Below are 23997 nucleotides of genomic sequence, written 5' to 3'. Positions count from 1 at the left end.
TTTTTGCACTATTGGTTAGAGCCTGTAAGTAAGCATTTCACTGTAAGGTCTACACCTGTCGTATTAAGCGCACGTGACAAATAAACTTTGATTTGATTCTGTGACTCCAACTTGACTTCAATATGATTGTCATTATATAAATATTTGCGCATAAAGGAGTTTCCGCCATCATTTCGCACATCATACATTTTATTGAAACAAAAAGATACCACCTTGTCTAGTGTATTTTATTTTGTCGACATTTGGAAAGTTTACCGACAAATGTCATGTTTCCATCAGGCCTGTCATGACATTCATTATCCGAGATGGACTTTACTAGCATAAAAAGGCTGGATGGAAGCTTGGTTATTGTAAAAAATGTAATATGTTCATTAATAAGGGTCACAAATGTAAATGACAAAATAAGGTATCACCAACTTTATTATAGTTCATCAGACTTTATATTCCAGCAACAAAAGTTAAATGAATGGCCAACAGTGTGTGTGTATGTACTGTGTAAGCATGGTGGCCTGGTGGACTCATCTTAGACAAAGAGAATAAAAACAGAAGTTGGCACGATGTCAAAGTTACTTAATACATGGCGACAACCAACCAAGTCAAGCACCAGCATGAAAGGACTATATCCTAGCAGAACCCCACTGAAGCTGAGCAGTCTTATCCCAAATAACACTGCTATAGGGAAACCAGTCACGAGTTGCCTACAGATGTAGGATCTTACATTGAGCCAGTTTGCTAAAGCAGGAAAATGATCCTGCAGCAACAGGAACTGTGAATTATTATGTGGAATATAATGAATGCACATTTTTGTAGGGTTTGATACATTTTTCATTAGAGTAAATCAAGTCTGACATTTTTAAGTGGAAATTACAAATTTTAGAAGCCTTTTTAAACCGTAAATACACTACAAGTTTGCATTTCCTGCTATGCAGGAAAATTCCTGCAACAACAGGATGACCAAATTAAGATACGGCATATGTAGGCCTATATGCTGCTAGAAGGGTAAGTGTGTCTGGCAATACATTCAGTGCTGTGTCAGCATTTGATGCCTCTACATTACATGTCAACATTCACATCATAATCCAATAATAAAATCAAATAAACACTTTGCATATAATTTGCATTAAAACAATTATGTCACATTGACTCTGTATCTCACTGCAAACAAACTATGGCACTCTGTAGTGGAGTCATCTTGTTACTAAACGTAGTCCCCTAAAGTGACAACAGAAGTGAGTGACAGACTGTGTGGGAGATTTCAGTAGCTAGGAAATTAAACCTAAAAGAGACCGGAACCCACTCTTAAAGCCACTCTTAAAGCAGTTTAAACGTATGTATCGTAACCTTATTCATTTACTGACCTATAACGGCAAAGTGAATACTGAACTTTATTGAACTGAAGCCTAAATGCGACTGTGCTCCATTTTATACCGTCACTTGATTGACGTTGCATGCTTGATTGAAGATGGCTGCACAAACTGACAATGGGTGTGACTATATATGATGAATGACCAGGTTATAGTGTTTGCCTATAGAGCGTGCTGAATATTGTATATTATCAGATACCCCTTTTACACATGGTCCAAGAAAGGGCAACACTTGAATCAATTTAGCTTGGCTCTGCTCCCCTGTTATACAGTACCTTATGCAATAGATGGAGGGATTGTGTAAAGACCTCAAGCTCATTTTTCAAGAGAAAGACATTTTGGAAATATGTGTAACAGGTTTGCTCACAGTACAGATGCAGCATAATCATGACTTCCAATGAGAATTAAACGTAACTATTGAGCTATGTTTTTGGATCAATAAGGGAAATGCATCATTATGATCTAACAGTAGCTTCTTAGGTCGGACACACACAGAGGGCCCGACTTACCAAGCATTTGCACAAGTGTAAACTTTTACTGGTTATTTTTCCAGACAGAACCAAACACAACGACTTAAAACAAAATGTAAAATAAAGGTAAGAGAAGGAGTAAGTTTCCTAAGATAAAGAAGAAATGTTTAAATTGTTTTCATTTTGTTCCCTTGTATGAACTCACAGGTGCAGTCTTAAGAAAGGTGCAAATGTTTAGTAAATCTGACCCTTGACCTTGGGCCTTACTTCAGCTCTACCTGTGCTCAATATCAATATTATTTTCAAAAAATAAATTGAGAGATGAGAAACAATCTGTGTAAATTGTTGTTGAATTATTAGCTTGTGAAACCAGTGTATATTGAACAATGCAAGAGACTTTCAGACATCGAGATTTAAAAAAGTAGCATTTCTTCCAACCAAAACCAGACGAGAATCTCTTGACAAAAACTGTAGAAAATATCTTCAACCAGAGAGATCAGCTTGGAGTTCCTTGTTTCTGCGGACCTCATCGGCATGGATTTCCTGTGATAGAACAAAATGAAAGTTAGAAAAAAATTGCGATACGATACCGCAGTATAAGTTCATTTAGATATTCCCACTGTTCCCTGTATGTTGTAGCCTCTTACACATAAATTGACTTTGGTTTGTGTTATGATTAGCGGAGACAGTTTCTCTCTGCTTGTCATGTCATTCGATTGAGAGATATCCTAGATATATGAGCACAGATAGATAGAACCATAACCTCGTAGAATTGTTCTTAAGAAGGACAAGACATGGTCCAAGACCTTCCTCTATTCTTCATGTTTCAACATCAACTGCCATCCAACAAGAGTGAAGAATTCGGATTGTTTCTACTTAGCAATGCTAATTTGTTGGCTTGCTAATGATGTTACAGAATGGTATCTAGTTACAGACTGGCATTCAGGCTAATAAATTCATTCTATTGCATTTCACCCTGTTGTCACACAGGCTAGGTCATCCTCACTCTTCCAGTAGGTATTCACAATGCATATGTCTACGGCCTTGGTCCTCCTTGTTTTAACCATTACAGTAGCCCCCTAAAACCGAAGAGCACCTCCAACCCTGCCTTTGATACTCTACTCGCTACTCGGTACCCACATAACGCTCCACGTCTTTCATTTCTCTAGACTAGGCCATAGCTTCGAATGACAGTCAGTGGGCGATTTACCTTCTCACGGAGCCGCTGCTTTAGCGCATTCAGGTGGGCCTCGCGGTTCTCTTTGTTGACCTCCATCTTGTAGTTGAGTTTCTCCTCTGCCATCTTGCTGAAGTTGTTGTTCTCCTCCAGGGCCTTGTGGAGCACCTCTCGCTCATGCTCCCGCTTCTCAGCCAGCTGCTTCAGGAGCAGGGCCTCCTGAGACTGCAGAGAGAGAAGAGTGAGAGAGATGGTAAAGAGGGAGAAACAGAGAGAGGGGAGTGTGGAAGAGGGATAGATGATGAGAAAGATTGGGGAGAGTGAGAGGAAGCATGATTAGAATTGAGGGGTGAAAAATATATTGCAGACCCATTCTCTGTCATGCTCTCTGTTTACCTTCCTCCTCTCCTCCGCAGCCTCTAGCCTCTTCTGGAGCTCCTCCAGGGAGAGGTCCTTCTTGGGGGGAGAGAACAGCGGCTGGGGCCTGTCAGGAGAGAGGTCAGCGGGGGCCTTCAGGATGACCTCGAAGGCCTGGCCGGATGCCCGCTTGTTTAGGGACTTCACCTCCATGTCTGTGGAGGACAACAGGTATTAGGGCAGTAAGGCTGTGCAGACAGACAGACAGACAGACAGACAGACAGACAGACAGACAGACAGACAGACAGACAGACAGACAGACAGACAGACAGACAGACAGACAGACAGACAGACAGACAGACAGACAGACAGACAGACAGACAGACGTAGGTTGGACTGACAGAGAAGGGTAGAATGGACAGACAGACAGAAAGTGTGGTGGAAGAATCATAATTAGTTAGGTAACATAGATAATTAAGATGTCTTATCTGCATAATATGCTTATATGATTGAACGGTTGTACTTTTGTTATTAGAATGTATCCCTTCAGACTCTGGTGTTGGCAATTGCACTTCCTCCCTCAGCTGGGGCTCAGTCACCTGGGGCCCAGAGAGGGGAGAAGTCAGACTTGTCTATCACATGTCTCTGGTGCTATGCAGAATACCAGAAAGAGAAGAGGACAGGAGGGAACATTGTCTTCATATGCGAATGTGTCTTTACCTATTTTAAACCATGTGAAGGGATGGCGTGATTGATGGGGAACCAATTACTTGTCTCCACAATGTCTGTGCCCAGTCACTCCCTCCTTTGGCCTTGGGGGAGATAAGGTCTGAGACAAGATGTGTGAGGTAGTGTCTGGAACCATTGTATGTCATCTCTGATGTTGCACCTATCCTGGGATAGTGTATGACCTAGAGGCTCACTCCCCTCAGTGAGCTTGTCCAGGTGTATGGTCAAGAAGGGGTTTTACTTGAGATGGGAGTATCTGGAGTTGACAATTGATTTATGCCATAGAATGAGTTGGTGTTTCAGTGTTATGAAGTACCAGGGACGAGATCAGAGCCTCGTCTTAGGGGCCAAACTCTGAACAATAGGAACAGACTTCATAGCAAATGCTATCTGGCTGCGGGATACTCCTTTCTCATATCAACTTTCACATGGTGACCCATTCCATACATCTGTTGTTTGTCAAGTAGACTGAGAGGGCGTATCTTTGTTATAAAATATATTTGTATTCTTCGTATGTCAGAGCTACTCGCCACAACACTTAGGAGTGTTGAGTTGACCAGCCTCATTATTATAGAAGCAATTACTCCATGCGTTCCTTTTGACCTTGTCTCTCCTCATTATTGATTAGAATTTCCACAACAAAAGACAGACAGACAGATGGACAGGGAGGGGTGGGATGGACAGACAGACAGAAAGACAGATTGACAGAAAGGGGGATGTTGGACAGACAGACACAAACAGACAGACAGAGAGGGGTAGGATGGACATACAGACAGAAAGATGGACAGAGAGGGGTAGGATGGACAGACAGAAAGATCGATAGACAGACAGAAAGGGGGATGTTGGACAGACAGACAGAGAGAGAGAAAGAAAGACAAATAGCAAAGGTGGGTGGACAAACTATAGAATTACATTCTGAGTATAATTATATGATCTCTATGGGACACAGGCATACGCATAGAGCTCTTCATCACTAACCTCCATATTGGTAGAGGCTGTTGGGATGTGGTTGTGAGTGGAAGCAGGAGCAGATCAGAGACAGCATGGACATCTCTTTGATCTTGTCCGAGTAGGCTGGAAAAGAGGGAGAGGAGAAGACAGAGTGAGAAAAGATATCCACAGTTATCCTTGCATCCACTTTTAAATTGGCATCTTGCATTTATTGTGAATGATACAGTCATTTTGTATTTTCTAAACAGCACTGATATCATCATATGATTAGATAATGTATGCACGAAAGGTCTAATGCGAAAAGGTTGAATTCAGGCTGTATTGTATATTGTTCATAACAAATGACTGTATGGCAGGATGTATGGCATGAATATTTTGGGGGGTTTAATCCCGTCGCCAGTAACATTGGGAGAATTATCAATTATTCATTTGTAGACTTTTATCTCTGGTTTTCTCTTCACCCCCTCACTAGGACTGTGCAGTGTGTGTGTGTATATGTGGTGGGTTACATGTCCATAATGTAGCTTATCCACGGGGACTGTACGATGTGTGTGGCAGATAAGTATGTGTCCAAGAGTGTGTATGTGTTAGGGTTCAATATGACCGCATGGCCGGATTAAGCGCAGGGGCTTACCAGGGGTGAAGCCTGCGACCTGTATGCTCTAGTCGGCTGGCCCTCGCTACATATTCATCGCCAGACCCACTGGCTCCAGGTCATCTATAAGTCTGTGCTAGGTAAAGCTCCGCCTTATCTCAGCTCACTGGTCACGATAACAACACCTACCCATAGCACGCACTCCAGCAGGTATATCTCACAAGTCATCCCCAAAGTCAAAACCTACTTTGGCCGCCTTTCTTTCCAGTTCTAAGCTGCTAATGACTGGAATGAATTGCAAAAATCGCTGAAGCTGGAGACTTATATTTCCTTCACTAACTTTAAACATCAGCTATCTCAGCAGCTAACCGATCGCTGCAGCTGTACATAGCCCGTCTGTAAATAGCCCACCCAATCTACCTACCTTATCCCCATATTGTTTTTATTTACTTTTCTGCTCTTTTGCACACCAGTATTTCTACTTGCACATCACCATCTGCTCATCTATCACTCCAGTGTTAATTTGCTGAATTGTAATTACCTACCTCCTATGGCCTATTTATTGCCTTACCTCCTCATGCCATTTACACACACTGTATATAGACTTTCTTTTTTTCTATTGTGTTATTGACTGTACGCTTGTTTATTCCATGTGTAACTCTGTGTTGTTGTTTGTGTCGCACTGCTTTGCTTTATCTTGGCCAGGTCGCAGTTGTAAATGAGAACTTGTTCTCAACTAGCCTGCCTGGTTAAATAAAGGTGAAATAAAAACAAATAATAATAATTAAATGCACCTCAGATTTCAGCCCAAATAAATGCTTCACAGAGTTCAAGTAACAGACACATCTCAACATCAACTGTTCAGAGGGCACTGCTGTGAATCAGGCCTTCATGGTTGAATTGCTGCAAAGAAACCACTACTAAAGGGCACTAATAATAAGAAGAGACTTGCTTGGGCCAAGAACCACGAGCAATGGACATTAGACTGGTGGAAATCTGCCATTTGGTCTGATGAGTCCAAATGTGATATTTTTGTTTCCAACCTTGTGAGACAGAGAGGCAGAGTAGGTGAACGGGTGATCTCCGCATGTGCGGTTACCACCGTGAAGCATGGAGGAACATCAGTGCCCGACCTCACTATTGCTCTTGAGGCTGAGCAGGTGTCCACATACTTTTGGTCATGTAGTATAGCAGTAGCGGAGACTCAGCACCATGGATGATCAAATTCCGGCAAATCTAACGAGTAAAGCCCGTGCACTCACTTTTGTTATTGTAACATCATGGAACAATGTTGCAAATGTCTATTTCCAAGTGCGCATTTGTGGACACAAGGTATCAGCCGTTTTGTTAACAGTGATTAGCTGCAGTTTGTATTATGAGCCTCTGCCAGTGTCACGAAGCTAGTTTGGAGATTTGTGAATGTGAGATGGAGATTTCCTTCAGTAAACTGTGTCGAGATGTCGCGTGTAGCCTACACATGATAGTCAGCAATGAAATGTATAGAAGTCATGCAAGTAAGTGATGTTTTGTATTGGGGACTTTAAGTTGAGTAGGCTAAATATATTAGAGTTAGAGTTGTGATGACTGGTCTAATGTATGAATGAAGCCAGAGAGTTGATATGTCCGGCTCATGCAACAATTCACACATACATATTTTTTTTTTTGCATTAGTGTGACAAACATTTTATATTATTGGTCCACAGGATCCGTCATTATTATTCTCAGGAAACAGCTTGGCTAATTTCAAGGTTTTACTGCTAACCTACAAAGCATTACATGGGCTTGCTCCTACCTATCTTTCCGATTTGGTCCTGCCGTACATACCTACAAGACGCTGGCCTCCTAATTGTCCCTAGAATTTCTAAGCAAACAGCTGGAGGCAGGGCTTTCTCCTATAGAGCTCCATTTTTATGGAATGGTCTGCCTACCAGGAGTGTGAAGGTGAACGGGAAGGCTCTGGAGCAACGAATCTCTCTCTCTCTCTCTCTCTCTCAGGACCATGCCTCAGGACTACCTGGCATGATGACTCCTTGCTGTCCACCTGGCCGTGCTGCTGCTCCAGTTTCAACTGTTCTGCCTGCGGCTATGGAACCATGACCTGTTCACCAGACGTGGTACCTGTCCCAGACCTGCTGTTTTCAACTCTCTAGAGACAGCAGGAGCAGTAGAGATACTCTCAATGATCGGCTATGAAAAGCCAACTGACATTTACTCTTGAGGTGCTGACTTGTTGCACCCTCGACAACTACTGCGATTATTATTATAATTTGTGAACATTTGAACATCTTGGCCATGTTCTGTTATAATCTCTACCCGGCACAGCCAAAGAGGAGTGGCCACCCCGCACAGCCAAAGAGGAGTGGCCACCCCTCATAGCCTTATAATCTCTACCCGGCACAGCCAAAGAGGAGTGGCCACCCCTCATAGCCTGGTTCCTCTCTAGGTTTCTTCCTAGGTTTTGGCCTTTCTAGGGAGTTTTCCCTAGCCAACGTGCTTCTACACCTGCATTGCTTGTTGTTTGGGGTTTTAGGCTGGGTTTCTGTACAGCACTTTGAGATATCAGCTGACGTAAGAAGGGCTATATAAATACATTTGATTTGATCGGAAAGTCCCGGAATACCAGTCACAGGTATTGAACCCTAGCTGACGGTGAGTGACAATGGAACTGGTTAATACTGAAAAAAATGATTTTCAACTAAGCCAACAATGAACATAGTGGAAGTTGTGCCTGTTCCAGTTTTAGCTAACTGCCTTTGTTTTTATGCCAAATCATGTTTGGGCAGCAATGAAGGAGTTGTCCGAGGCAGAAACATGCACACAGGCTAGAAGTTGGATGACATTAAAGTTACAGTTGCATGCGGCAAACTTCCTTCCTCTTGACTCCTCACTCTGCTTTGGCTCATGTAATATTTACGTAGCGTCAGTGATAATGATTCGACACGTCACAGAGCTACCACTTTCAGGTTTGGTTGGATTGTGCACTGTGAACCAACACCTGTGAGGACACTTAGCTCACAAAAAATGTTGTGGCAGGGCCTGCACTCAACACACGTGCCAGTAGCAAGGATGGCCTCAACACGACTGAACTTGGCTGAGTTCATCAAGTTCATTCCTCTCTGTAGCAGCAACTTTCAGTGTCACAAGATCTTTGTCAACAGGGGTTTGAACTCCTTCCTAGAAATGACGTTCTGTATCTGTATAAAATAAAGAGAGATCTTCACTTACGTGTAACAAGGGTCCGTGGGCTGAAATGCCTATGTCGATATTCCATAAAAAAATCTGCCGTTTCCAGATACAATAGTCATTTACAACATTAACAATGCCTACACTGCATTTCTGATCAATTTGATGTTATTTTAATGGACAGAAAATGTGCTTTTCTTTCAAAAACAAGGACATTTCTAAGTGACCCCAAACTTTTGAACGGTAGTGTATATACTTGATTTAGTTCTATAGTGATTTTTATGAAATTGCTTCTTTAAATTTTTGACAAACATGCACCTGTTAAGAAACTGACTGTTAGAGCAGTTAAGGCTTCATGGATTGATGTGGAATTTAAAAACTGTATGGTTGAAAGAGATGGGGGGGGGAGGAGTGGCACAAAAAGAAGAATAAACTGTATTATGAAGTCAGTATCAATCAAAGTTTATTTGTCATGTGCGTGGAATACAACAGGTGTAGACCTTACAGTGAAATTCTTACTTACAGGCTCTAACCAATAGTGCGAAAAAAAAGGTGTGTGTGTGTGTGTAGGTAAGTAAGTAAAGAAATATAACAGCAGTAAAAAGACATTTGAAAATAAGAGTAGCAAGGCTATATACAGACACCGGTTAGTCAGGCTTATTGAGGTACTATGTACATGTAGGTATGGTTAAAGTGACTATGCATATATGATGAACAGAGAGTAGCAGTAGCGTAAAAAGAGGGGTTGGCGGGTGATGGGACACAATGCAGATAGCCCAGTTAGCCAATGTGCGGGAGCACTGGTTGGTCGGGCCAATTGAGGTAGTATGTACATGAATGTATAGTTAAAGTGACTATGCATATAAGATATAAAGAATGATGGAAAAATAACTTCGGAGTACTTTAAATGAAATGATAGGCGGAAAGACAAATTCAACTTCATCTTTCATCGAATCAGTGGCTTATTCATCACAAAACCATTTGATGTTGCTAATTATTTTAATGATTACTTAATCAGCAAAGTGGGCAAACTTAGGCAGGAAATCAAATCAAATGTGTCACATGCACTGAATACAACAGATGTAGACCTTACAGTGAAATGCTTACTTACAAGTCCTTAACCAACAATGCAGTTGTAAGAAAATACAAAAAAAGTAAGAAATAAAAGTAACAAATAATTTAAGAGCAGCAGTACAATAACAATAGCGAGGCTACATATACAGGGGGTTCCGGTTAGTCAATGTGTGGGGGCACCGGTTAGTCAAGGTGATTGAGGTAATATGTACATGTAGGTAGAGTTATTAAAGTGACTATGCATAGATAATAACAGAGAGTAGCAGCAGCGTAGAAGAGGGAGGGAGCAATGCAAATAGTCTGGGTAGCCATTTGATTAGATGTTCAGGAGTCTTATGGCTTGGGGGTAAAAGCTGTTTAGAAGATTCTTGGACCATACTTGGCGCTCCGGAACCGCTTGCCGTGCGGTAGCAGAGAGAACAATCTATGACTAGGGTGGCTGGAGTCTTTGACCATTTTTAGGGCCTTCCTCTGACACCGCCTGGCATAGAGGTCCTGGATGGCAGGAAGCTTGGCCCCGGTGATGTACTGGGCTGTACGCACCACCCTCTGTAGTGCCTTGCGGTTGGAGCCCGAGCAGATGCCAACCCGTCAGGATGCTCTCGATGGTGCAGCTGTAAAACCTTTTAAGGATCTGAGGACCCATGCCAAATCTTTTCAGTCTCCTGAGGGGTAATAGGTTTTGTCGTGCCCTCTTCACAACTGTCTTGGTGTGCTTGAACCATGTTAGTTTGTTGGTGATGTGGATGACGGAACCTGAAGCTATCAACCTGCTCCATTGCAGCCCCATCGATGAGAATTTGGGCGTGCTCCGTCCTCCTTTTCCTGTAGTCCACAATCATCTCCTTTGTCTTGATCACGTTAAGGGAGCGGTTGCTGTCCTTGCACCACACGGTCAGGTCTCTCACCTCCTGTTACGTGGGGCGGTGCAGGTAAACCCAAATGCAGACTCAGACGAGGCGACAAGGATAGCTAACCAATGTATTTATTGAAAAGCGGGAGAGGAGATGGGGTGCAGTCCGGGGGAATCTTGGGTGGGTAGTATGGAATCCGGACTAAGGCTGAGGCTGGGGGCAAGAAGATTAGGAACCGGGAAAAGCAGGTCTGGAGCGGAATCCAATGAAGTATTGTGCTAGGATTTGGGTACACTGATCCAAGATCTGTGACTACTGGAAATATCTACCCACAGCATGTTCATAAATTCTCCCAGACACCCAAGGTAATTTAATAGATACCGGTGTAATCAGACAATCGCAAACACAGGCACTGTTTCCCTGGCGACAGTTTGTGGGTCAGACTGAGTGCAGACCCAACCCTCCCCTTCTCTCCACCCACTGCAGCAGGACTACTCAATTGAGCAGCTCAGGGATGGAAGGTTTGTTTATTTGTGTGTGTGTGTCTGTGTTTGCATGTGAGTGGGCACTATGTAAAATAATGGCCTGTGGGACGATTTTAGACAAAGATTATACATTTGGAAGTTGGCATGATGTCAAAGCGACAACCAACTTAGTCAAGCACCACAAAGAAGGGATTGTGTCCTAGCGTACACGCTCTATGTGTAGTGAAATTAATGGCCTACGGTGTTTGTGTGTGTCTGTGGGTGTCAGTGAGTGTGCATGCATGTGTGCATGGAGTGAGAGATACAGAGAGAGGGTGGGAGGGTAGCTTGTGTGTGTCTGTGAGTCGACTGCTCCTTAAAACAGACACAATCACTGTGTGTTGCCAAGGTGATATCGCTGTCTGCTTGGCAGAGAATAGGTCTTCTATCAGCTAGAGCCAGGGAGCCAACAGCAGTCATAACCAGAACACCCTGAGGCTATGTTCTACAGTGGAAAGAAAAAGTATGTGAACCCTTTGCAATTACCTGGATTTCTGCATAAATTATTTGTCGGCTAACCTGGAGTCCAATCAATGAGACATGTTAGGTTCTTATTTCACAGAGTAAATAACTCATAGACACTAGAGAAGCTTAATTCTTCCCAAAGGGTTGTAACAGTTGTAATTCAGACAAAGAAAATGGCTTCCCCCGTGGTGGTAAGTCTCCTCCTTATCTCTAAACACTGCATCCTTCTTGCTAAGCAGGGAACTAAGTGATATGAGCCTTCAATGGTTTCTCCCCTTATCAGTACTGTCACATGCAACTGTTTTCCCTGCACTCAGCACATTCCAATCTTAGTTGTCTTGCTACAGAGAACCATTAACTTCTCACTCCTTTACATACTATTAGTCTGATCTATCATGTCTTTAATATCTCAATGTTCAAAGTTTACCCCGAATGCAACAAGATTGGAGATGTTGGTTAGAGCTGCCTTGTCCTATAAAAAACACACAAAATATGAGTTTACTATTCACAAGAAGCATTGCCTGATGTGAACCATGCCTCGAACGAAAGAGATCTCAGAAGACCTAAGATTAAGAATTATTGACTTGCTTTAAGCTGGAAAGGGTTACAAAAGTATCTCTAAAAGTCTTGATGTTCATCAGTCCACAGTAAGACAAATTGTCTATAAATGGAGAAAGTTCAGCACTGTTGCTACTCTCCCTAGGAGTGGCTGTCCTGCAAAGATGACTGCAAGTGCACAGTGCAGAATGCTCAATGAGGTTAAGAAGAATCCTAGAGTGTCAGTTAAAGACTTACATAAATCTCTAGAACATGCTAACATCTCTGTTGACGAGTCCACGATATGTTAAACACTAAACAAGAATGGTGTTCATGGGAGGACACCACGGAAGAAGCCACTGCTGTCCATAAAAAACATTGCTGCATGTCTGAAGTTCGCAAAAGAGCACCTGGATGCTCCACAGCGCTTCTGGCAAAATATTCTGTGGACAGATGAAACTACAGTTGAGATGTTTGGTAGGAACACACAATACTATGTGTGAGAAAAAAGGCACAGCACACCAACATCAAAATCTCTTCCCAACTGTAAAGTATGGTGGAGGGAGCATCATGGTTTGGGGCTGCTTTGCTGCCTCAGGGTCTGGACAGTTTGCTATCATTGACGGAAACATGAATCCCCAAGTTTATCAAGACATTTTGCAGGAGAATGTAAGGCTATCTGTCTGCCAATTGAAGCTCAACAGAAGTTGGGTGATGCAACAGGACAATGACCCAAAACACAGAAGTAAATCAACAACAGAATGGTTTCAACAGAAGAAAATACGCCTTCTGGAGTGGCCCAGTCAGAGTCCTGACCTCAACCTGATTTAAAATGCTGTGACATGACCTCGAGAGAGGTTCACACCAGACATCTTAAGAATATTGTTGAACTGAAACAGTTTTGTAAAGATGAATCAAATCAAAGTGTATTTGTCACGAATACAACCGGTGTAGACCTTAGAGTGAAATGCTTACTTACAGGCTCTAACCAACAGTGCAAAAAAGGTATTAGGTGAGCAATAGGTAAAAACTGTTGAGAAGCCTTTTTGTCCTAGACTTGGCACTGCGGTACCACTTGCCATGTGGTAGTAGAGAGAACAGTCTATGACTGGGGTGGCTGGGCTTTGACAATTTTTAGGGCCTGACATTTAATCCAAGTAAAAATTCCCTGTCTTAGGTCAGTTAGGATCACCACTTTATTTTAAGAATGTGAAATGTCAGAATAATAGTAGAGAGAAGGATTTATTTCAGCTTTTATTTCTTTCATCACATTCCCAGTTGGTCAGAAGTTTACATACACTCAATTAGTATTTGGTAGTATTGCCTTTAAATTGTTTAACTTGGGTCAAATGTTTCGGGTAGCCTTTCCCAAGCTTCCCACAATAAGTTGGGTGAATTTTGGCCCATTGGTCTTGACAGAGCTGGTGTAACTGAGTCAGGTTTGTAGGCCTCCTTGCTCGCACACGCTTTTTCAGTTCTGCCAACACATTTCCTATAGGATTGAGGTCAGGGCCTGGTGATGGCCACTCAAATACCTTGACTTTGTTGTCCTTAAGCCATTTTGCCACAACTTTGGAAGTATTCTTGGGGTCATTGTCCATTTGGAAGACCCATTTGTGAACAAGCTTTAACTTCCTGACTGATGTATTGAGATGTTGCTTCAATATATCCACATAATTTTCCTCTCTCATGATGCCATCTATTTTGTGAAGTGCACCAGTCCCTCCTGCAGCAAAGCACCCCCACAACATGATGCTGCCACCCCTGTGCTTCACGGATGGGATGGTGTTCTTCGGTTTGCAAGCCTCCCCCTTTTTCCTCCAAACATAAATGGTCATTATGGCCAAACAGTTCTATTTTTGTTTCATCAGACCAGAGGACATTTCTCCAAAAAGTACAATCTTTGTCCTCATGTGCAGTTGCAAACCGTAGTCTGGCTTTTTTATGGCAGTTTTGGAGCAGTGGCTTTTTCCTTGCTGAGCGGCCATTCAGGTTATGTTTACATAGGAATCGTTTTACTGTGGCTATAGATACTTTTGTACCCGTTTCCTCCAGCATCACAAGGTCCTTTGCTGTTCTGGGATTGATTTGCACTTTCGCACCAAAGTACATTCATCTCTAGGAGACAGAACAGCTTCTAAAGCCATGACATACTTTCTGGAATTTTCCAAGCTGTTTAAAGTCACAGTCAAGTTAATGTATGTAAACTTCTGACCCACTGGAATTGTGATACAGTTAATTATAAGTGAAATAATCTGTCTGTAAACAATTGTTGGAAAAATGACTTGTGTCATGCACAAAGTAAATGTCCTAACCGATTTGCCAAAACTATAGTTTGTTAACAAGAAATTTGTGGAGTGGTTGAAAAACGAGTTTTAATAACTCCAACCTAAGTGTATGTACATTTCTGACTTCAACTGTGTATATACAGGGGGTTCCGGTTAGTCAATGTGCGGGGGCAACGGTTAGTCAAGGTAATTGAGGTAATATGTACATGTAGGTAGAATTATTAAAGTTACTATGCATAGATAATAACAGAGAGTAGAAGCAGCATAGAAAAGGAAGGGGGGGGGCAATGCAAATAGTCTGGGTAGCCATTTGATTATATGTTCAGGAGTCTTATGGCTTGGGGTAAAAGCTGTTTAGAAGCCTCTTGGACATAGACTTGGCGCTCCGGCACCGCTTGCCATGTGGTAGCAGAGAGAACAGTCTATGACTAGTGTGGCTGGAGTCTTTGACCATTTTTGGTGCCTTCCTCTGACACCGCCTGGTATAGAGGTCCTGGATGGCAGGAAGCTTGGCCCCGGTGATTTACTGGGCTGTACACACCACCCTCTGTAGTGCCTTGCGGTCGGAGCCCGAGCAGTTGCCATACCAGGCAGTGATGCTACCAGTCAGGATGCTCTCGATGGTGCAGCTGTAGAACCTTTTGAGGATCTGAGAACCCATGCCAAATCTTTTCAGTCTCCTGAGGGGGAATTGGTTTTGTTGTGCCCTCTCCACGACTGTCTTGGTGTGCTTGGACCATGTTAGGTTGTTGGTGATGTGGACGACAAGGAACTTGAAGCTCTCAACCTGCTCCACTACAGTCCCGTTGATGAGAATTGGGGCGTGCTCAGTCCTCCTTTTCGTGTAGTCCACAATCATCTCCTTTGTCTTGATCACGTTGAGGGAGAGGTTGTTGTCCTTTAACCACACGGTCAGGCCTCTGACCTCCTGTTATGTGGGGTGGTGCAGGTGAACCCAAATACAGACTCAGACGAGGAGACAAGAATAGGTAACCAATGTATTTATTGAAAAGCGGAAGAGAAGATGGGGTGCAGTCCAGGGGAATCTTGGGCTGGTAGTATGGAATCCGGACTAAGGCTGAGGCTGGGGTTAAGGAGATTAGGAACCGGGTAAGCAGGTCTGGAGCGGAATCCAATGAAGCAGTAGAGTGGGGAGCCAGGGCAGAGAAGCAGGACTGAGGAGACGAGGGACTGGATACAGGTACTAGAGTTAGAGCAGACGGGACTGTAGCAGAGAGAAAATGTAGTGTGAGGCTTGGGAAAACAGGCACAACAGGATAACTAAATCTTTGCAGGAACAAACAGCTAGAAATGCAGACTGACTGAGTAGAGGCTATGATCTGGCAGCGTGGAAGTGGCAGGGCTGAGTATTTTTTAGGGTTCTTGATTATGGAACAGGTTGCAGTTGGTGGGAATCTGCTCTGCTTCCAGCACACCTGTCTCCACTCACACAATCACATACACACACAGAGAGAGACAGGAGAGAGAGAGAGCACTGGGGGAGTGGTGGCAGGTTAGGGTGGTCCAGGATGAGAAGTGGAGGGCGTGGCAGGAGCAGATGTAACACCTCCTCCCTATAGGCTGTCTCGTCATTGTTGGTGAACCTCCTCCCAATAGGCTGTCTCGTCATTGTTGGTGATCAGGCCTGGCACTGTTGTGTCATCTGCAAACTTAATGATGGTGTTGGAGTTGTGCCTGGCCGTGCAGTCATGAGTGAACAGGGCGTACAGGAGCGGACTGAGTATGCACCCCTGAGGGGCCCCCATGTTGAGGATCAGTGTGGAGGATGTGTTGTTACCTACCCTTACCACCTGGGGGCTGCCCGTCAGGAAGTCCAGGATCTAGTTGCAGAGGGAGGTGTTTAGTCCCAGGGTCCTTAGCTTAGTGATGAGCTATGAGAGCACTATGGTGTTGAACGCTGAGTTGTAGTCAATGAACAGCATTCTCACGTAGGTGTTCCTTTTTTCCAGGTGTGAAAGGGCAGTGTGGAGTGCAATAGAGATTGCATCATCTGTGGATCTGTTGGGGCGGCATGCAAATTGGAGTGGGTCTAGGGTTTCAGGGATAATGGTGTTGATGTGAGCCATGACCAGCCTTTCAAAGCACTTCATGGCTACAGACGTGAGTGCTACGGGTCGGTAGTCATTTAGGCAGGTTACCTTAGTGTTCTTGGGCACAGGGACTATGGTGGTCTGCTTGAAACATGTTGGTATTACAGACTCAGACAGGGAGAGGTTGAACATGACAGTGAAGACACTTCCTAATTGGTCAGCGAGTGCTCGGCGTACTCGTCCTGGTAATCAGTCCTGTTGTTTAAAGGTCAGCTGTGGAGAGCGTGATCACACAGTCGTCCGGAACAGCTGATGCTCTCATGTATGTTTCAGTGTTACTTGCCTCGAAGCGAGCATAGAAGTTATTTAGCTTGTCTGGTAGGCTTGTGTCACTAGGCAGCTCTCAGCTGTGCTTCCATTTGTAGTCTAATAGTTTGCAAGCCCTGCCACATCCGACGAGCGTCGGAGCCGGTGTAGTACGATTCGATCTTAGTCCTGTATTGACGCTTTGCCTGTTTGATGGTTCGTCGCAGGGCATAGCGGGATTTCGTATAAGCTTCCGGATTAGAGTCCCGTTCCTTGAAAGTGGCAGCTCTAACCTTTAGCTCAGTGCTGATGTTGCCTATAATCCATGGCTTCTGGTTGGGGTATTACATACAGTCACTGTGGGGACGACATCATCGATACACTTATTGATGAAGCCAATGACTGATGTGGTGTACTCCTCAATGCCATCGGAAGAATCCCGGAACATATTCCAGTCTGTGCTAGCAAAACAGTCCTGTAGTTTAGCATCTGCTGCATCTGACCACTTTTGTATTGACCAAGTCACTGGTGCTTCCTGCTTTAGTTTTTGCTTGTAAGTAGGATAGAATTATGGTCAGATTTGCCAAATGGAGGGCAAGGGAGAGCTTTGTGTGTGGAGTAAAGGTGGTCCAGAGTTTTTTCTCTCTGGTTGCACATTTATCATGCTGATAGAAATTTGGTTAGACGGATTTAAGCTTCCCTTCATTAAAGTCCCCGGCCACTAGGAGCGCCGCCTCTGGGTAAGCGTTTTCCTGTTTGCTTATGGTGGAATACAGCTCATTGAGTGCGGTCTTAGTGCCAGCATCAGTCTGTGGTGGTATGTAGACAGCTACGAAAAATACAGATAAAAACTCTCTAGGTAGATAGTGTGGTCTTCAGCTTATCATGAGTTCCTCTACCTCAGGCGAGCAAAACCTCGAGACTTCAGAGATATTGTGCACCAGCTGTTGCTTACAAATATACATAGACCTTCACCCCTTGTCTTACCAGAAGCTGCTGTTCTATCCTGCCGATAGAGTGTATAACCCGCCAGCTGTATGTTATTCATGTCGTCATTCAGCCACGACTCGGTGAAATATAAGATATTACATGATACTATGCCAACAAATGCCAACAATGACCAGTGAGCCATTGTACTCATGCATAAAAACAAATAATGAAAGAAAAGTATTGTAGGTTTGAAATTTGTAAGGAAAAACTATTGTTATCGATCAATAATGACAAACCTCCTGGCAATGACAACTAGATGGAAAGCAACTAAGGATGGTAGCTGATTCTACAGCCACTCCTATCTGCATATCTTTAATCTGAGCCTAGAGGAAAGTCTTTCTCCTCGGGCCTGGAGGGAAGCCAAAGTCATTCCGCTACCCAAGAGTGGTTAAGCGGCCTTTACTGGTTCTAACAGCAGAGCTTTTAGCTTGCTGCCAGCTCTTAGCAAACCATTGGAAAAAAATGTGTTTGACCAAATACAATGCTATTTCTCTGTGAACAAATTTACAATAGACTTTCAACATTTTTATAGAGAAGGGCACTCAACATGTACTGCACTGACACAAATGACTGATGATTGGTTGAAAAAAATTGATAATAAGAAGATTGTGTGAGCTGTAATGTTAGATTTCAGTATAGCCTTTGATATTATTGACCATAACATGTTGTTGAGAATTTATGTGTTATGGCTTTTCAACCTTTGCCATATTGTGGATTCAGAGCTATCTATCTAATGGAAGCTTCTCTAATGTCAAACATGTTAAGTGTGGTGTACCGCACATAAAAATACATTTACCACGGGGTTAGATAAAATATCACTGATGTGAACGCCATATAGAGGGGGTTTAAGATTGGATTAGCTCATCCCTACTGAAGATCAGCTCTTCAAAGAGATCACCAGTTCACTTCCACAAAAGAAAGGATTGACTGACAGGATAATCTTATGTATGCTACTGATTCTTTACACTTTATTTTGACACTGCAGTAACTGTAGAGTTTGTTACAGCGCTTAGCTTTTGATATGACACAGTCTGATAATCTACAGCGCCATAACATGTTGAATACTTATTCCATGCTGCATATATACTCAGACAGTGATACCTACGCTAAGAACAGTTATTCTTTGATTGAAACGTGGTGAAATGAGTATTGATGTTCATCAAACTACCTGCCTTTTAGCTGGTTGCGTGGCTGATGATGCTGACAGATCCTATAGCTGTCGATGATCTCTGAACTGTTCTAGAATCAAATAAGCAGGCCTAAAGGGTGGAGCTGTTATACTGTGCTGTATCATATTTTATTGAATCAGATTGTGATACATTCTATATAATATATTGTATAAAATACTGTAATGTATCATAGATTTGTCAGAGGTTTAAACCCTTGGTGATTAATATAGAATAAACTGTATGGGACCTATAGCTTCCCGCCTTGCAAGCCCAATGTGCCCAAGCAATTTTTATTGCTTCAGATCTGCATCATCAAGCGGCCATTTTATCAGCAGTCACACCTTGGTTGTGTCATAAAATGCACCCTATTCCCTATATCGTGCACTTCTTGCGACTAGAGCGCTAATGTGCCCTGGTCAAAGATAGTTCATTATATAGGGAATAATGTGTAATTTAAGATCGCAGCTCTTGGCACGACTGAGGAAAATCCCTGAGATCTCCAATCAGCAATGGAAATGATCTGATCCCCTGAAGTAATCCAGTTCTTTAGGAACAAAATACACAGCATGGTTTGTCATTTTAGACGGACATAAAAAAAATGCAACCCTCAGTTTCTACATATGACCTTTTGTAAGCATTCAAATGAAACAAATGCCATTCCTAGATCCTCTTCCATTCATAAATGGACAAATTCGATGTGGCCAGACATTAGGTCAAATAAATGATGCTCTCAGAGATCTATTTGACATGTAAAATAAACCACCTAAATGAGCAATACATCTCAGTTCATACCAAAATACTCCCCACCCAGCAACGCATCTTCAATAACATCTAGATATTCTAAAATCATACAACAGAAGGATTTCATCTGATAAATACATGTCCACCCCCATTTTATAACAGATAGTTGGTAACAAAATGTTGGATGTCTTACCTGATACGGTGCTGGCCATGGTTGCTGGAGGTGGAGGCGAGAGTAGGATGCTGCCGGATGGAGGAGAGGCAAGAATGTGAGAGAGGAGGAGGAGGAGAGATGGCTCTGTGTGTATATCTGTCTCCAAGTGGTGCAATGCACAAGCCTCTCTGCGGTGTTGCGCGGACAATGACCAGCCGGCTCGACTCGATAGGGGCTGCTGCAACCTGCCAGAGACAAGGAGAGGGGGAGGGGTGGAGGGGAGAGGGAGGCCTATGCACACACACACACCTTTCTCTCTTTCACACACACACATACAAACAGGCAGACACGCATACTACAGTACCTCTCGCTAAAGCACTAAATAGGTAGCTTTAATATGTTTTATTCTTAAAATGTAACATTATATAGAACATCTTAGGATCTGATGTGCATCCTCAAAAGAGGATATGTGAGGGAGGGATGGAACACACCCACACTTCCCTGCTAGACAAATGTGGTTGTCCCCAGGGGTATGAACCGGTTCAAGTAACAGAACCAAAAATCTAAAAAAGAAAAACACTTTTGAGGAAAAGGGAACGAAAGTGATCTCTAGTGTTCCGGAACTGAACCATTATTTTCAAATCTTAAGATCTGGTTAACAATGTTCATTTTTGTTCCATTATGTAATACAGTGAAGTTATTATGCTAGTAATAGCCTAAACACGTCATAATGCTCAGCGCTGCAAACCAAGCCTCCTCCATGAGCACCCCTTTCTCTGGCTCTCTCACCACCTGTGAAATTTCAATCGTGTAACGTTCATCAAAAGGAGTCGACCAAGGTGCAGCATGGAATATGTTCATCTTGTGATTTATTTACTCAGAACACGATAAAAGTAATGAACAAAGAAAATACGACCGTCACATTCTGTAGGCACACAAAGCAATACAAAAATAAGATCCCACAAACACAGGTGGAAAAAAGGCTGCCTAAGTATGGTTCCTAATCAGAGACAACGATAGACAGCTGCCTCTGGTTAGGAACCATACTCGGCTCAACACAAAGAAATACAAAACATTGAATGCCCACCCCACACCCTGACCTAACCACATAGAGGAACAAACCCTCTCTCTCAGGTCAGGGCGTGACAAATCGCTTCTCACACCAGCACTTATCTGTCCATCAAACATGTAAACAACTAGCTTACCTGTGCCATAGCAAGCTGCTCTATCCACATTAATTGGTGGAGCTAATTTATTAGCTAAATGTAAAATCCATGTTGATTTCACAAGATCAAAATGTATGAAAGGAACAATATGAACCGTTACTATTTTGGGGTTCGAACCAGTTCAGAACTTTATTATGCGGGAATGGAAGTAAATAAATAGGAGTTTGGATAATAACGATTGGAAAATAATTTTGGGTCCAACCCCTGGTTGTCTCTGCCTTCATCTACAGTTCCCTGCCACTTTTAATGTAACACCAGTGTTATTTAATTGTTGATTTCATTTTCTGTCCAGCCTTGCAGTTTATTTTCTATCTAAAAGCGCCTTTTTCAAATTTGGTTCAGAGAAGACTGTACTTACTCCCTTTGTATGATATGCCACAACAGAAGAGAAAATGGAGAGGGGGGAGGACTTAGGTCAACGCTATAAACCCGAGTGGAGAGTCAACCCGACGCGACCCATCCTCATCCTTGGCAACTCCAACATCACCCAACTACAAATGGTCCGGTCTAGACAGATCCAGAGGCCTATCCCGGCGCCAGCCTTTGCCATGCCGCCCGCCTGTGTCCTCGACTGCCTGTTGCCGGACAGTTGCCCCGAGGTGACCAAGGTCATCCTGTCATTCAGCCTCAGAAATTGTTCAGCCTCAAAGGACCCCTCTCCCCTGATGATGGTACCTTCTCCCTGGCACGCGTGATGCTGACAGTAAGAGGGTCTGGTCAGGGTAGGGCCCTGAGGTCAGAGTTTATCTGGACGTTAAGAATTGGACATGACTCAGAGATGGGTCATATCCTGTAACTGATCGATCAAATACACTAGAATGGCATGCTGTTGGCTTTGTATAAGGACAGATACATGTAATGAGTAACTTGAATTGGTCATTTTCTGTTGTTCACCAAGATGATGAAACAATAGGATCAAGAACAAACCATCTTAGCTTAGCTTACCTTATGTCACACTTTTTCATTGTTGTCACGACTTCCGCCGAAGTCGGTCCCTCTCCTTGTTCAGGCAGCGTTCGGCGGTCGACGTCACCGGCCTTCTAGCCATCGCCGATCCACTTTTCATTTTCCATTTGTTTTGTCCTTGTCTTACACACCTGGTTTCAATCCCCCAATTACTTGTTCATTATTTAACCCTCTGTTCCCCCATGTTTGTTTGTGAGTGATTGTTTATTGTATTGCGGTCTGTTATTGTGGCCTTGGATTTATTTGACAGGTATTGTGATTATTGTTGAGTAATAATTGCGTACATTACTCATATCTGCTGTCCTGCGCCTGACTCATCTACAACAGCTACACACAGACGCATTACAATTGTTTGATCCCTCTCAGCCTTTTTAGAACAGATCCAAACACAAATGGGAAAGATATTTTAGTCTCCTAGTCAAACATTGCTGTCATCAAATTCAGTGGATATTACAATTTCAAACAGTGGTGAAAAAAGTAGCCAATTGTAATACTTGAGTAAAAGTATAGATACCAACAGAAAATGACTCAAGTAAAAGTGAAAGTCACCCAGTAAAATACTACTTATGTAAAAGTCTAAAAGTATTTGGTTTTAAATATACTTAAGTATGAAAACTAAATGCAATAGCTACAATATACTTAAATATCAAAAGTAAAAGTAAAAATATGAATAATTTCTAATTCTTTATTTTAAACAAACCAGACGGCACCATTTTCTTGTTTTCTTAATTTACGGATAGCCAGGGGCACACTCCAACACTCAGACATCATTTATAAACAAAGAATGTTTGTTTAGTGAGTCCGTAATTGGACCATTTTGTGAATTGGACCATTTTCCTGTCCTGCTAAGCATTCAAAATGTAACAAGTGCTTTTGGGTGTCAGGGTAAAAAGTACATTATTTTGTAGTGAATTAAAAGTTGTTAAAAATATAAATAGTAAAGTCAGATACTTAAGTAGTACTTTAAAGTATTTTTACTTAACTACTTTACACCACTGATTTCAAATGACTCATCGATTCCTGTTAGCAAACGGGAACATTTTAAAGTAAACCATAGGTTAAACAGAACATCAATTGTGTTAAAAAGCTAGAGTAGTGGCAGCCAGGGAGGGTGTTTGATTTTTTGTGAGGTGACATTTAGAGGTTTCTGTGAGAATTACAGGCAGGGAGAATGTTCCTTTGGCGGTGGTTAGCGTTTTTCAACCCGACTTCACCCTAACACAGGGTTTTCAGCACTTCAAAATTTGTCAGGCGAAGTTCGGACCCCATTCATTTAATGTACAATGGGGGCACGCGGAGCAAGGCGGAGGGGATTGTGGAAAGGTGAGTGGCGAGAACCCTGCTAGGGGAGTGGCAGAAAAAGTTCAGCTCTGCTCTACTTAATGCAAATTGCATGCGGCCACCGCTGCCGTTAACAAAGGAACAGATGTTTGCTTCAAAGTCTTCCGTTTCTGAAACATAGTTCCGCCTGTCATTAGCTCCGGGCAAGCAAAACCAAAAATGATAGAGGAAAGCCAATCATTGATGTGTCTGGTTTTCCTATTCTATAGGATGTCTCTTGTCGCTAGAATACAGAGACAAAATCAGAAGATCAGTGGCATGGAGGTAGATTGCAGAGATTGTTGATGATGGGTGAGGAGAGATTTACACAACAATGTTTGCTTGTGCTGGTACATAGCTAGCTATGAACATCAATCAACCTAAACCTCAAAACTCTGATAGAAGAAATCACCAGTAACACATTATAACATTGTAAATGACACAGCAAGCATTCATTTCCCATGTAACATGGAATTGGATTATGGTATCTTAACATCATGATTGTC

The 23997-nt window shown here is 42.8% G+C and overlaps 1 protein-coding gene across 1 annotated transcript; it reads right to left on the bottom strand.

Moving 5' to 3' along the window:
* Positions 1–390: 390 nt before the first annotated feature.
* Positions 391–20204, bottom strand: LOC115208349 (stathmin-3). The gene is made up of 5 exons (XM_029776322.1): positions 20019–20204; positions 5076–5171; positions 3408–3583; positions 3045–3236; positions 391–2377 (listed from the first exon to the last, which is right to left on the bottom strand). The coding sequence occupies exons 1-5, from the start codon at positions 20035–20037 to the stop codon at positions 2318–2320; spliced, it is 543 nt and encodes a 180-aa protein (XP_029632182.1). The 5' UTR covers positions 20038–20204; the 3' UTR covers positions 391–2317.
* Positions 20205–23997: the final 3793 nt, after the last annotated feature.

Source organism: Salmo trutta, chromosome 14 (assembly GCF_901001165.1).
Source record: "Salmo trutta chromosome 14, fSalTru1.1, whole genome shotgun sequence".
Classification (NCBI taxonomy): domain Eukaryota; kingdom Metazoa; phylum Chordata; class Actinopteri; order Salmoniformes; family Salmonidae; genus Salmo; species Salmo trutta.
Note: the sequence above shows the minus strand (reverse complement) of the source record. Positions and strands in the feature narration are given on the sequence as shown.